The 14,852-nt window shown below is 42.9% G+C and overlaps 2 protein-coding genes across 5 annotated transcripts in view; both read right to left on the minus strand.

Annotated features, from left to right (window-relative positions):
* Positions 1–726, minus strand: part of LOC122355388 (calmodulin-regulated spectrin-associated protein 3) — a 12,047-nt gene extending 11,321 nt beyond the window's left edge. For both annotated transcript variants that reach the window (XM_043253734.1, XM_043253649.1), the window contains exon 1: positions 346–726. In XM_043253734.1, the coding sequence (XP_043109669.1) occupies positions 346–475 (130 nt within the window). In that variant the 5' untranslated portion in view covers positions 476–726. The remainder of the gene's footprint in view (positions 1–345) is intronic.
* A 2,293-nt stretch (positions 727–3,019) lies between these two features.
* Positions 3,020–13,515, minus strand: lpar2b (lysophosphatidic acid receptor 2b). Of its 3 annotated transcripts, none has more exons than XM_043262421.1 (6): positions 13,383–13,515; positions 10,221–10,611; positions 8,767–9,181; positions 6,163–6,419; positions 5,005–5,037; positions 3,020–3,711 (listed from the first exon to the last, which is right to left on the minus strand). In XM_043262421.1, the coding sequence occupies exons 2-6, from the start codon at positions 10,530–10,532 to the stop codon at positions 3,616–3,618; spliced, it is 1,113 nt and encodes a 370-aa protein (XP_043118356.1). In that variant the 5' UTR covers positions 10,533–10,611; positions 13,383–13,515; the 3' UTR covers positions 3,020–3,615. The 3 variants fall into 3 exon arrangements, with proteins under 3 accessions (XP_043118356.1, XP_043118428.1, XP_043118514.1); XM_043262493.1 differs by having other exon boundaries at positions 10,221–10,608; positions 13,383–13,500; XM_043262579.1 differs by lacking the exon at positions 5,005–5,037.
* Positions 13,516–14,852: the final 1,337 nt, after the last annotated feature.

The following is a 14,852-nucleotide window of genomic DNA, read 5'->3' on the forward strand; positions in this document are numbered from 1 at the left end:
ACACATTGTGTGCGCTTTATCATTATTGATCTGAGACGCGCGCCTCCGGGCCTTCAGACAATACCCTGCACCTGAACCCCAACACAAAGACACCCCCGCGCTCAGTGTGTGTGTGTGTGTGTGTGTGTGTGTGTGTGTGTGTTAATATTTGGTGTCGGAGCTGCTGATTCACTGGATCTCACACACACCGCCGCGGTGACGCCCTGCGCTCCGCTACACGCGCTCCTCACACTCACACACACACACACACACACACACACACACACACACACACACACACACACACACACACACGGTCTCTGCGGCAGTGTGGTGCTGATGCTGCGGTCGCGCGCAGAGGTTTACCTTCAGGTCCGCGGCTCCGCTCGAGCAGCCAGCGCACACCGGCGCGCGTCCTGGCCCGGGCGGGGTCGTACCGGTCCAGCGGGCAGATGTCCGGCACCGGCGCGCCCCTCTTCGCCGCGGACGCGTCCATCGCCAAGCGGACGCGAGAGGAACAATGAAACGACGGCCGAAGAGGCGCTTCCTACGGCGTCATTGTGCGGGTGACCGGCGGATGCGCCACGATCCGTCACCGAACGCGCCGCGGAGCGTCCCCCCTCGCGCGTGACGCAGCCTCCGAGCGTCAGGTGTCCGCTGGAGCTGTCAATCACACCGCGGGCCCCCAATCACGCGTCAGGTGGGCGGGGCCGGGACTGAGGCGGATCAGAGCCGGATCTCGTCCAGCAGAGGGAGCCCAGCGCTGTTTCTCATAATGTATTTCATTTCATTCAGAGTGATCGTTTATAACAATTCAAAATAAAGTACTATTTTATTATATGTGCTTCAGATGGGTTTTTCTTTGAGGATTTTATATTAATTTTCTGTATATAATCCTGTCCAAAAACTTTATTTTTAACAGTGTGCAAAATAAAATAGATTTTGAGTTGAAAAAAATTAAATGTATACATCTAACCATACTGCACACGAGCTGTTAGCTTTATATTTTATTTATTTAGCAAACAACTCATTCTTTATGAATATTTTTTTTTCTCACAGGATATACTTGATCTTTAATTTATATTCAGTTTACATTCACTGCAAAAAAAAAATCCACATATTTTAGCTTAAAATTTGAAGTTCTGCCTTTAATTACTAAATTTAATGACATCCTGTTTAATTTCTATACTATTTACCTTGTAATTGCAACTAATATTAATCAGATTTTAAAAATGTAAAACTTGAAAAAGTACTTGCAACGTTAAAGTGTTATTAACAATGAACTTTGTAAATTATATATAATCTACTTTATATAACACACTTTAGAAGCTGTTTAGAGGGCCTTGCATTAAAGTGAAAAAACCTGTGATGTAGAATAAAGCAGTGAGGAGATCTAGATCAGGAGGGTGTTCACCGAACACTGACCTCTAGAACCACAGACGCAGCCGCTTTAAACCAAGCACAGGAACCGAGGAACCAGCGGCTCATCACGTGACGAGCGTATGCAGAAGAACCGGTTCTGGTGAAATAAAGCACGCTCGTGTTGATCTCAGAGTCACAGCACGCTATCTCTGGATCATCTGGATCTCATCTCTCCTCTGGAGTCTGACACACCTTACAGACGCTGCTCGCGTGGCTGATAACTCTACCATGTACTTGTGTTCATCTCCAGTGAAGTGTGTTGTGTAACAGGGATGGGAGGCTCCTCCTCCAGGACTCAAGAAGGCGGTCAGGCCACAGAAGAAGAAGAAGAGGTCCTTGCTGACACTGTTGCTCGGCGACTGCAGAAGAGCATCCCTGTCTCCAAAGAGACTGTTGCTAGGCGGCAGGAGGAGGCGGGCCTTCCGTGACCTGGAAGAGACGACTCCCCCAGAGATGAACGTTTGACTTCGGACCGATGAGATTATCTCCTCAGTGGAGGAGTGTGTTCACTCGATTACAGACCCTACATTAATAACTTCTTCCTGTGATAGTGAACGTGGGTCAGACAGAGACACTGCTTTAGTCCTGGTCTGGATGAGGGATTTAGATCAAGTTATATTAGACTTATCGACTTCTGTGAAACAAAAACAACTTACATACAAGTACAGTGACGGCTGTCGAATTTAGAAAAAGGACAAAATATTGTATATATAAGAAAAATGTAGCGTGATACTTTTGAATATGTCTCTTCCAAATCTGAATTATGGCATATTAGAGCGGAGATATTGCATTACTACACTATAAAGTGTTAATTATTTGGACTTTGGTCATATGCAATAATTATAGCAAAGCTGAAAATGGGATACTAATTCAGAATTATAAAAAGCTATTAAAGGATTTTTAAAACAATTAAAACACGATCTCAATTATCAAAACCTGTGTCATAATTATGACCTTTAGGTTTACACTGTGAATTATAATGGCTGTCATAATTGTTTTTCCTTCATGCCCGTTCTGTCATCATTTCTGTGATGTTTCTACTGTTTTCTAGCGGCTCTGAACTCTGTGAAAGCAGGTAAAATCATCCTCACCTCATTCATCCTCTCCAGATCCCGAGGAGCTCCGGCTGAACCTGCTCTACACCGCTTCAGGTGTTTGACTCATCTTCATTATATCTGACCTGAATGAGTCCATAATCAATTATTCTGACTAAAGAGCACAGCCCTGTTCTTGAAGGACGCGTCTGACACATCCACAGATCTCCACCTCACTGAAACAAAGCAGAGCGAAGATGAAAATAACCAGTGGCGGCATTCTTCTAAACAAAGTCAGTTTGTCCCGTCGCGTTCCCGCTGATTGTGGAAAACAGACATTAGCCGTTAGCATATAGCTAAATAAGTAACGATATAAAAAAAATAAAGAGTAATGCAGCAATGTAATGCTTGAAAAAGTGTAGTTTACTTACGAGAATAAATGAATGCGACTAGAAACGACAGTTTGTGATATCAAGCGGAATAACGGCGGTTTTGAACCGTTGAGAAAGACGCTGAGAATTCAAAATGGCCGCGGCGCGCGTTAAAACTACAATTAACGTAAGAATGTATCGAGACAAAACACAGGGAGACCAAGCGTGCTGTGTTTACTAGGGATGTTCAGTGTAAATAAATATAAAGAAGTCATTTCAAAAAGACGTTTTACACAGAAATACATCACATCCGGTTGGCTGTATATAGCGTAGCTCAAAAGATTTTAATATTTCAATTAAATTTTAACAAATGATTGCCTTACTGGGTTTGCATGGAGTTACATCAACAATTAAATGTACAATTATTTACAAAAAAAAAAAAAGCTTGAAATAAGCAAAGACTACACAAATTTGTTCTGGTTTACTTGCATTCTGACATTACCTGAGAAACGCATTTGCTTACTTGTTTTCAAGAACGCTGAAATTGAATCAGTATTGGGCAGCGGAAAAGTTGGCATCGTAAAAAACGTCAGTCATGTTTTTAAAATAATAAAACAAAAGAACATGTATAAACTCCACCGGTAAAACTTTAATTAAATAAAAAGCGTATTTACAACAAACTCATTCACAGTTACAGCTCAACACACGGTCTCTTCATTTGATGCCCATTCAAATGCGCAGGGAGTGATTGACGGCTCCTTCGGCCAATCAGCACACTGCACGGAGCGGATCCTTCTGCTTCACGTTCCTCAGCTCTCGGTGGAGTCCAGCATGTCCTCGGCGTCCTTCAGTGCGACCTGTCCTCCGTTAGCCTGCGCTCCGTCTCCTTCACGGGCCTTACGAGCCTGAGACACACAGAGAACCCAGAAAACACGGGCTGCAAACATCCGTCAACCAGTTAAACACGGGTTTAGTCAAGTTAGGATGATCTCCCCCAACCAGAGCTGACCCAGTGAATGTGTCTCTGAGCAAAGCCGAGCAGAAGAGCTGCCCACGATCAGAACCAGGTCACTTTAGGACGGGGCCGAGTCCAAACCCCGTCCTAAACGCACAGACAGAAGACGGACAGAAGCGGCTTCATCAAGCTCATTTATTCAAACAACAAAAAGCTGTGAATCAGTTCTGTACATAACGAATCAGTGTTTAATGATCAGATGGAGTGAGAGACGGACACTTTGAGCACCTGTTTTGATTATCATTAGCATATCTAAAAACTACAATCACAACAAAGTCTTCCCATTGGCCGATTACAAACAATCAATCAACGTCATCATCTGAAACTCAAACTCGTGCGTCCAGCTCACAGATATTTCACTGATGAAGAACTTCTCGCTTCGAGTCTCAGATGAGAGCCTTCAGTACAGATTACAGGAATAAACTCTTAATACACGACAGATAAAAGCTTAAAAAAGACAAACCAGGGACATTTTAAGTCTGGTTAAGGCATGGGTGATCAGAGCAGCATGCTGGTTAGTAACACGAGATCACCACCAGAGGACCTCGATCAAAACCAGCTGTGTGTGTGAGAGAGAGAGAGACAGAGAGAGACAGAGAGAGAGAGAGAGAGACAGAGAGAGAGACAGAGAGAGAGACAGAGAGAGAGAGAGAGAGAGAGAGAGAGAGAGAGAGAGAGAGAGAGAGAGAGAGAGAGAGAGAGAGAGAGAGAGAGAGAGAGAGAGAGAGAGAGAGAGAGAGAGAGAGAGACAGAGAGAGAGAGAGAGAGAGAGAGAGAGAGAGAGAGAGAGAGAGAGAGAGAGAGAGAGAGAGAGAGAGAGAGAGAGAGAGAGAGAGAGAGAGAGAGAGAGAGAGAGAGAGAGAGAGAGAGAGAGAGAGAGAGAGAGAGAGCGGATGTAATGATTTATCACACGCCACTCTGACAAACGTGCAAATATTTACATGATCAGTGCACGCGTTAGTGAGCGCCGCACATCTGTTAGCCAGAAACAAGACGCCGGAGGAGCATGCACGCCATTCACACACACAGGAACTGGTCGATTGAGAGAACGAACCCTCACGAAAGCCCCTCGTGAACCCATCAGCTGTGCAGGACATGCGGCGCGTGTAGGGAACTAGTTAGTGCCAGGTTAAACCGCTCAGGCGGAGTGATTGAGGATTTAAATGCAAGCGAATCTACATACGACCCATGACTCCTGCAGCACGCGCCGTCTCCGCTGCGCAACACACAAGAGAAGAGCAATTAGACACACACACACACACACTCAAGTACCTGCTTTAACTTGAGCACTGGTTACACGTCACTAACCAGCTGGGACGCACACGACGATTAGAACGTGCAGCTAGCGTGTTTCTATTTCCGCAGACATGCGAGTTTCAGTTAGTTAGACACGGAGCTGAATTATAAAGCCTGTCAGAAACCGAGAGCACTTACATGCACTTAGCTCTTCTGTTTGCACTCAAGGCCATGGAAGCTTGTTTCAGCCAGAGAAAATAATTAAAAATGGTTACGGTGACTTTAATTCAGACACAATCTGTTTACCGTTTTCACTGAATTCACATCTCACTTGCAATTAAGAACGATCAGTTTACATGCACTCACAAGTCTCAGAGCTTTTCACCTGGCACTTCAGGCTGTTTTTTTTGTTTCTTCCACAACAAAAAATGTATTACAAATACTGTTTGTAACTCTCAGTTCACAGGGAAGATTTTTTATTTCCCCTCAGAAAGTCTACATCTCAACCGTTTCCCTAGAACTGACTTCACACGCAATTCTGGAGTTAACATCTCGCCATCTTCCCGAGAACCCTGGGTTACTGCTCTCAGTCCTGAACGCTTGGAAATCTGACTTTGCATCTCACAAGTTCTCTTGTTTTCTCTTCCTCAGAATTCTGATGTGCATCCCTGACTCTTCCTCTCCGTTTAGATGACCGGATCCCTAACATTTATCTGTATTCCGAGCTCACAAGTCTGGCTTTTTCTCAGAATTAATTATATTTTTCTACAATTCTACAAATATCTTTTTGTATCCAGCGAAGTCAGAATGGTAAGTGGCAATTATCTTTTCTGGGAGACACAAGCTTCCATAAAAGGCGGTGTTAGTGTTAGTTTGTACAAATGGCGAGGCAACAGCTTGTTGGAGGTTAAAATGCCCCGTCACTACAACAGTATACAGACACACACTGGTTTAATACGGCTGGTCTATGACATCTGTTTCTCGTCTGCTAGCATGACGCTCAGGTGAGCGCTGAGTTCTGCTAAAGCGGGCGCTTGAGCGGCGGTTTGACGCTGCTCTGGAGGTGGTTGTGGTCGTTCTGGGCCCCGTCGCTCTCGGACAGTACCTCTTGCTCGAGGGTGTTGAAGCGGACGCCCGAGTGCTCGCCCTTCTGCCGCGAGCCCAGACACGGGAAGCACAGGATGCGCTTGAAGGTGTCGCGCATGTCCTTGTCGCGGTACGAGTAGATGATGGGGTTCATGAAGGAGTTGCACTCGGCCAACACCAGGAAGAACTTCTCGTAGGTCAGGACGTTGCAGGACTTACACAGACCGTCCAGGAGCAGGAGAACCAGACCCGGCGTCCAGCAGACCACGAAACACCCTGCACGGGGTCACACACACACACACACACACACACACACGAGTCAAGAACACACCTAAAACAAGACTGAAAAGCCTAAAGATACTTATATTAAAAATAATAACAATGTAACCCTGTAACCTTAACTATAAGAACAACAACAATAAAAAGGTAGTTATACTGTTTACTAACTAAAATAATGGTTAATAGTTCTTTAAAGTCATCTGCTATTGCCGTGAACACAAGTCTTTGCACTCGTAGTCTTGGTCTATACAGGTCTGATGGTCGTTAAACACCACATGACAGGAAGTCAAGGTCACACTTTATTTAAGGTGTCCTTCTTAGAGTAATTATAGATTAAGTTTCACCACATTTACTCACTATACTTTGGGTTAGGACTGGATGTACTTTCATGTAATTAAGTAACGTGTAACACTTCACTATGGTTGAAATCAGAATAAAAATCAAGTGATCTGATGGCCTATTTTAGCCGTGAACAGCTTGACAAACTGCTTTTGTAGGACGCTCTGCAGGTTTGTATGAACACTAGTAATATGAAGTGGCCGAGTGTTCCAGCCGGTCAGTGCACTTTCTGTTTCTACAAGACGCAAATGTAGGTAAATGAGTGACGCTGATCATGTGACTGTGTTTAAAGGCGTGTCGTTAAACTCAAGGACAAAGTTTACGTCTGTGATCCGGCCGTTCTGTGGTAAATACATCGATTAAGATCAGACATGCTCCTGATAGTCGGCGCTAAACACCAGCGGTCCTCAGGAAGTGTGTGTTTGTGGGACCTTTCCAAGGCAGAGTTTCCAGGAATGTTGTCAGTGTGTGTCGACACTCCCGTTCAGAGCGCACTCGGCTCTGTCAGAACACGCACTCGTCTGTCTCCACACAGCAGAGATAGCAAAAACACGCAGGTCTGGTCCGACGAGTCCGGACAGGCTTCCTCCTCCGCGTGTTTGTGTTCTTCAGAGCTTACTCTCTAAACACAGTTTACTCAAAACACTCGGCCTTTCTGAACACATCCAGATCACCACGGGCTATCAGTGTTACGTCCTGAGACACCACCAAAAAACACTGACTGGTATTACCAGAGTATTACCAGAGTATTACCAGAGTATTACCAGAGCGCTCTAGTCCAAACGTGCAGTGTGTCAAACTTCTGCTCACATCATAAAGGACAATGTTTAATATGATCACAATGATAACTATGACTGGAACTATAATATCATCTATAGGTAGAATTAGTAACTAGAACTACAATTATACTGATAATTATGACAATAACTATATTGAGTACTGTAACTGCTAAAATAATATCTGTAACAGTAACATTAATTATAATTATCACATTAACTACAGAGATAAGCAATGGTAACCGGCGATAATGTAACACTTATAGCAATAGCTATAAAATAACTTTAACAATAATGTTAGTATTAACTATAGCATAACTGTAACAATAACTACAGCAATATCCATATACTATAACTAACAATATCTAACAGTACCTATAGTCATAACTAATATCTTTAACGTTATCTATATTATCTATAGCGCTAACTTTCGCAATAACTAACAGTAACTAGTGAAAACTGTAACAGTACCTAAACGTTTTTTACTAACTAGACATAACTACAGCAATGAATATAACAGTCTTTACCGATAACTATAACAACTAACAATTAACTAGTGATAACTAACGATAACCATAACAAGAACAAATGATACAAAAAATAGCTATAATGAGAACAATCATAGCTAATGAGAACTATAACCATGTCTAACAGTAATAACTAAAAATAGTAACTGTTACCTCATCCGAAATAATTAAAAAACTAAACAATATCTGTAATTATAACAGCAATAATTATACTATTAACTGATAAATATAGCAAAAACTATAACGACACAAATGACAAATACAATGATAATGTTAATGTTCACAAGATCTACGATAATAATAACTAACTACACCAGCTGAAATAGTAACTATAATTCTAACAGTAACTATGACCATAACTACAATGGTAACTACGGTAACTAAAATGAAAACAATGATAACTATAACTTTAAAGAGGATCATAACTATGAACATAACGATAACTCAATAACTCAAATAATACTAACTATCATGGAAACGATTACCAAACATAGTGAAAATCAACGATTATAACGATAACTACACTAGCCCTAGTCGAGCTGTCAATTCTCTTCAAGTCATTATTACTACTTTATGGTTACAGTTATAGTTTGTGATGTGAACATTATATTTATTGAGCAGTTTTAAATGCTAATTCATTCAAAATAGCAACGGAGGTCAATATTTACATCGTGACAGAAAAAAACGGTAAAGCTAACCTACCCAGGATCATGACGACGGTCTTCATGAGGTTGACCACCGTCTCCTTGTGCTTGACCTGCGAGGTGTGCTGGCTCATGCGGTGGCTCTTGCGGCGCACGTAGACGAAGATGCGCGTGTAGACGGCCACCATGACGGTGAAGGTCAGCAGGTTGAGCACGGCCCAGAACACCAGGTAGCTGCGGCTGTAGAGCGGCGCCATGTTGGAGCACTGCAGGATGTTGCAGACGCAGCTCCAGCCCATAGCGGGCACCAAACCCATCACGATGGCGATGACCCAGATGCCCGCGATCAGCAGCACCACCCGGTGGTTGGTCATCTTGCTGTGCAGCTGCATGGTGAAGATGGTCTGGTGGCGCTCCAGCGCGATGGCCATCAGATTGATGACGGAGGCCGTCAGACTGGTGTCGATCAAACCCTGAGGGACGAGACCCAGCGCTAGCATCAGGCCTGTTCCTTCACACGCTACATTACATGGCGGCTGCTTTTCATACAGAAATTAAAACCATTTCATTAAGTTGAAAGCATCCGCGCCAAACGATCAAGCTCGTATATTTCTGTTTAAGTTGGTGTTGGCTTGATTTGTTGTTGTTTTGCCCATTATAAAACAAAAAAACAGCAGCATCTGCTTTGATGAAAGGAGGGAGATTTGAAGCCGTGAACAAAAAATATGTATTGTTCCCTCGTTTGTTGAATCACAAACCGAGAACCTGTTCCTTCGTCTTGTTAAATCGCATTAATGAATCAAGAATCTGAATTTGATCTTGGCCACAAATCCAAGATTCGTTCCTTCATTCTATTGAACCACAGCTAGGGGTGGCATGATATACCGGTTTTGACGATAACCGTGATATTTAAAATTAACGGGGTTCATTATAATACATGTGAAATACCCAGCGCTAGTGCCTGGCTGATCTTGATGGCAGGATTTTGTCTTAACGCTGACACACTCCACACATATTTTTATCCAGAAAACATGGGAAATATCACAGAATCTCAAGATTAATCTTGAGAATAAATGTTTTCCAGGGTACGTAGTATGAACAAAGCGACGAGCTGATGCTGAATCTCTGCTGTCCCAAACCTTTTTAATAATCAGCAATCAGGCACGTCTTGTTTTTGTATTGTTCAAGAGATTGGTTCAAAAACGATGATCCATGCAGTCAGGAAACCTTAAGGAATCGACAAGAATTGGATTCAAATGATTCACGTACATATGCTTGATATCTAAATGTTTTGACATTGTTTTCTCAACCACACTGAACTCGAAACTGGAAATCGACGAGTCGATGAAATTTAAACGACACTCAACTCTAACTTTGAATTAAAATGTTGTATATAAACCCTTCCGGGGAATGAGTCAGGCAGCAGGATCTCACAGTGCTGTGTGTTATATACCCAGAGAGGGTTTCTCCGGCGAACACCGCCATTAAACCTCGTCAGACGGAGCTCCTCACCTGTCTCACGAACCACTCGTAGACGGAGAGCTTGATGGTCCAGGGGCCCGTGTGGAACATCAGGTACAGGTAGGAGATGCCGGCGAACAGGTCGGCGGCCGCCAGGTTCCCCAGCAGGTAGTAGATGGGGTAGTGGAACCTGCGGTTCATGAAGATGGCCAACATGACCAGGATGTTGGTGAAGATGACGATGGTGCAGACCAGCAGGCCCAGAGTCACCACCACCACATCTTTGGACCTCCACGTGTCGCTGATGTTCTTCTTACTGAGGTCGTAGAAGAACTTTATGCTCTCGTTGTAGTAGCAAACCATGGTGAAGCTTGCGATTGGACGGGAACGACTGGAGGGGAGGAGCTTTACGGGTCAGGGGTCACTCATGGAGCCAGATCTACTGCGAAAGAGGAGAAACCGAGATCGTTAGCCGTTAATGAGCAGCCACGTCTCCGATCGTCCAATCAACACACGCTTCAGACACCACGGGGAAAGACTTCTAACTCACATAATGAAACTGAACAGAGGTTTATGAATTTTAATGACAGCTGAGCACATCTGTTTATCTTGAATATCATTTTCATTACTGTAATACAACGAATCTTTTAGAATAAAGAAATAATAATAAATCTATGACTTTAAATAAAGGCCTAAATCTTTTCCTTTCTTTAATGAGAACTAGATTTTGTTTGCATTGTAACAATGAGATAAAAAACAAACCGTTCTTAGAGAAGAACCCTCTACAGTGTGCTTTACTTCCTCTATACAGGGTGGCAGTTTTGTGAGATTCACAAACGTTTTGGTGAAAGTTGAGAAATCTGGCTCGATCTCTCACTGGAGATCATCTGGCGTTAAAGAAACCCGACCCGCACAGAAAAACCAGCGAGCGGTGTTTAACCAATCACAGGCCGCGCATCAGCTCACCTGCCTGCTGATTGGACGCTGCGGCCGTCAATCAACCCCAGAGCAGAGGGTTTCCAGTAACTCCCCACTATAATCATCATCATCATCATCATCATCATCAAACCGCTGCTTTAACCACCACGAAGACAAACGTGTGTGAAACATCCATCAGTCACCAGACACTACTAACTTACACTGTGTCCAAAGTAGTTCAGCTCTCACTCTCTCTCACACACACACACACACACACACACACATTAGAAATCATAAAATCCACAGCAAGATTGGAGGAAGTTTCATCATCAACCATAGAAACCAAGAGAAACATTCCTGTACAACAAGCAAAGAGAGAAACGAGAGCGAGACAAAATCTCGCTCGAACAGCCGTCTCCAATATCTGTGTGTGTGTGTGAGTGTGTGTGTGTGTGTGTGTGTGGAGTCCAGTGAACATCAACAAGCCTCTGGTGAACTTAAACCTGTTATTAGAGAATCAGACACACCCTTCAGCAGCCTGCGTCTGAACTCACGACAATCACACCGACGACGGCTTCTGTGCAGGTGGAGAACAGACGGAAACAACCCCCTCACACACACACGCTCACACGCTCACGCTCACACGCTCACACACACACACACACACGCTCACACACACACACACACGCTCACACACAGGAACTGGGACATGTGACTGAAGCCAAAACCACAAACACTTCATACGTGAAAAGCAAAAAATAAGTGTCATTAGAGTTCACTTTCTAACGACGTCTCGTTATATTAAAAACATACTTTATATGAAGCATGCATTGCATTCTTCAGTCATTAAAATGAACGCATAATGCATTAAAAAAACCTTATCAAACCTTCACAAACAATACAATATATTTACATGAGTATGATTATTTATAACACGATGAAGATCACATTAAATCTACTGTATGATATCTAGACGTGCTTTATGACGTCTTGGGAGTGATTAAGAGTTACTGTGAGCTAGCTAATACTTCAGGACGAAAAAATGCAGTGTTTCTTATATAAAGCTTGGAGTATTAGACTTAGACAGGATGTTCAGATACCTGCAACGCATCCCATACTGAGGAGTTACTGAACAGCTGTCTGAAAGGAGACGATGATAATAATAATAAATATACTTTATTTTATATAACGCCTTTAAAAGGTGCATCTTAAAGCACTTTACATACAAAAAATAAGACAATATAAAGCCAATATAAAAGACCGAAAAAAAGATTATTTTTTAAAAAATGTGTTTCAATTCTGGGTCACTAAACCAAAGGGCAAGGGATTTAGGAGCAGAGGATGAGAAATAAAAGATGCCATCAAAATAAAATGTTGTATTAAATTAAAAAAAAGCCAACGTGAGATATTACACATTCATCTGGTCTGTGATCTTATGGCTGTTTGAGGAAAAAAAAAAGAAAAGTTATTATTTTTATTAATATTACTTATACGTGATATTTCCCCGTGACTGATCTGATCACATCTGCTTGATAAAACAGCTTTTCTGAAACTTTCCATTAAAAACAAACCAATTCTCTGGTGTTTAAAGAACACTGATCTGAACCCGGCTTCAAGCAGGAGCCTGAACTCAGGTTAGATTTGGTCATATTAGAGTTTCTCAGAAAACCAGCACAATCTGACCATGTTTCAGGAGTAAAAGGTTTAGTTATTGGGAATGAAAGAGGATCAAAGTAGTGAAAACACTGAAGAGTGTGGCGTTTCTACGAGAAAAGACACGGATCGTGACCTGACCTACAGACCACACGACTCTGAATAAAGAGCACTGCTTTCATCTGAAGTCTGTGCTGGAAACAGAAAGAGGACTCGAGAGAAACCAGCGATCGTGAGGACAAATAAAACGGGTTTGTTATCGTTTTAAATATTTCATGTGCTGCTGAAACCACCAACAAACTCTCTCTCTTTGTGTGTGTGTGTGTGTGTGTGTGTGTGTGTGTGTGTGTGTGTGTGTGTGACCTGGGTGCGTCGCGTTAACGCTCAAATCAAACTCTTCAAAACACACACACACACACACACACACACACACACACACACACACACACACACACACACACACACACACACACACGAACACACGAAGACAAAGACAAACAGCAGAGAAACCCCAAAAACTCGAGTTAATGCTCAAATCTCGTGTGAATTATCCGTTAAACTCCAAAACCCCGCCAAACTTGCACGCGCGAGGAGCGCGGGAAACCTCGTCCCGCTTGTCTGAGAGGAAAGGCCGGTACTCACGGTGCGCTCGGTGCCGTTCAGCTCAGTCCGGTCGCGTCGGACCGAGTCTCATGTCGCTGCTCCGCTCGCGCTCTCCGCCGCCGTCGAGTTCACGGGCGCGCTCACCTGCGCTCGGCTCCGGGGGGCGGGGCCTCACGCCTCCCAGGCCGCGGCTGATTGGACGGAGGTGACGCGGCCGACCAATGAGGAGCGCAGAATATTTTTTTTTTGTTATAACTTGTAAAGGTTTTATTTTTTAGTTGGTTTAAAATACTTAAAACCTATTAGTGAAAAGACCTGCAGCAGAAACGTGCAAATGTTAGGTTTTTCTCTGCTAATAGTCTACAATATTATAACTTTTAAATGTTGATCGTGTCCCATCAGCCCGTGTGTGTGTGTGTGTGTGTGTGTGTGTGTGTGTGTGTGTGTGTGTGTGTGTGTGTACTGGTTCCTCTAAACTCACGAGGATGTAAATGTCTCTAGTCACTAGTGAGAGTATTTGACCGGTCATCACTAGATAAAAAGGTTTATAAATCACAGAAGTAGTTTTGATGTAGGTCTGGTGTTTCTGTGGTGAGCAGGTTCAGGTTTAGTGGAGAGAAAAGACTGTTAACCTGCAGGAAGACAGCTATTCATCATATAATGGCTGAAGTGTTTTCATTGTTCTCCATGTTTGTCTTTCTGCTGATGTGTGTTTGCTGAAGAGCATGTTTATTAATGAACATATTATTTTACGTTTTAAACCCTGTGTGTGCCATATGGAGCTGTTTACTATCATCTGGTACAGATCACTCCACCCACACACACACACACACACACACACACAGAAAGAGAGCACGAGCAGCTGAAGTTGTTCTTGGATCTTTAAGCTTTTCTACCCATGAGAAATGATGTAATTTAGTTTGAATGTCAGACACACACACACACACACACACACACACTCAAAGAATGTAACATAATACTGTAACACAGACACTAATACACACTTTCAAAACATCCTGACTAAAACCGAGAATCACAAACGTTAGGTTTTATCAGAGGAAATAACATACACCCACACAACATTCTTCACACCTCCTCCTACACACACGCAAGCGCCTCAGTGTTGGGGGGTGTGTGTGTGTGTGTGTGTGTGTGTAACATTACCCTGTGTGTTACTCCCTCTGCTGCTTAAGACACTCATTTACATCTGTACAAAAACTCACATTAAAGCCACAGAGCCCTTCTTAAATGCGTGTAGTATCATCAGGAATCAGATTCATCCATCACGAAAGAGCCAACAAGTATTTCAGCTTCATCGGTTGCACGTTTCTGCTGAACTTAAGCTAAAATTTAAAGTGGGCCAACGTCTATAGTCTTGATGAACTGCAAAATGACTAAAAGTTCAAACAGTTTTCACAAAAAAAAAAAAAAAAAGTTAAACTTCACCTTTAAACTATTTTTAAGAAAATTAATTCTTCCAGTCAGAGTCAAAAGTATTCATCATTACAA

This window comes from Puntigrus tetrazona, chromosome 1 (assembly GCF_018831695.1).
Source record: "Puntigrus tetrazona isolate hp1 chromosome 1, ASM1883169v1, whole genome shotgun sequence".
Taxonomy (NCBI): domain Eukaryota; kingdom Metazoa; phylum Chordata; class Actinopteri; order Cypriniformes; family Cyprinidae; genus Puntigrus; species Puntigrus tetrazona.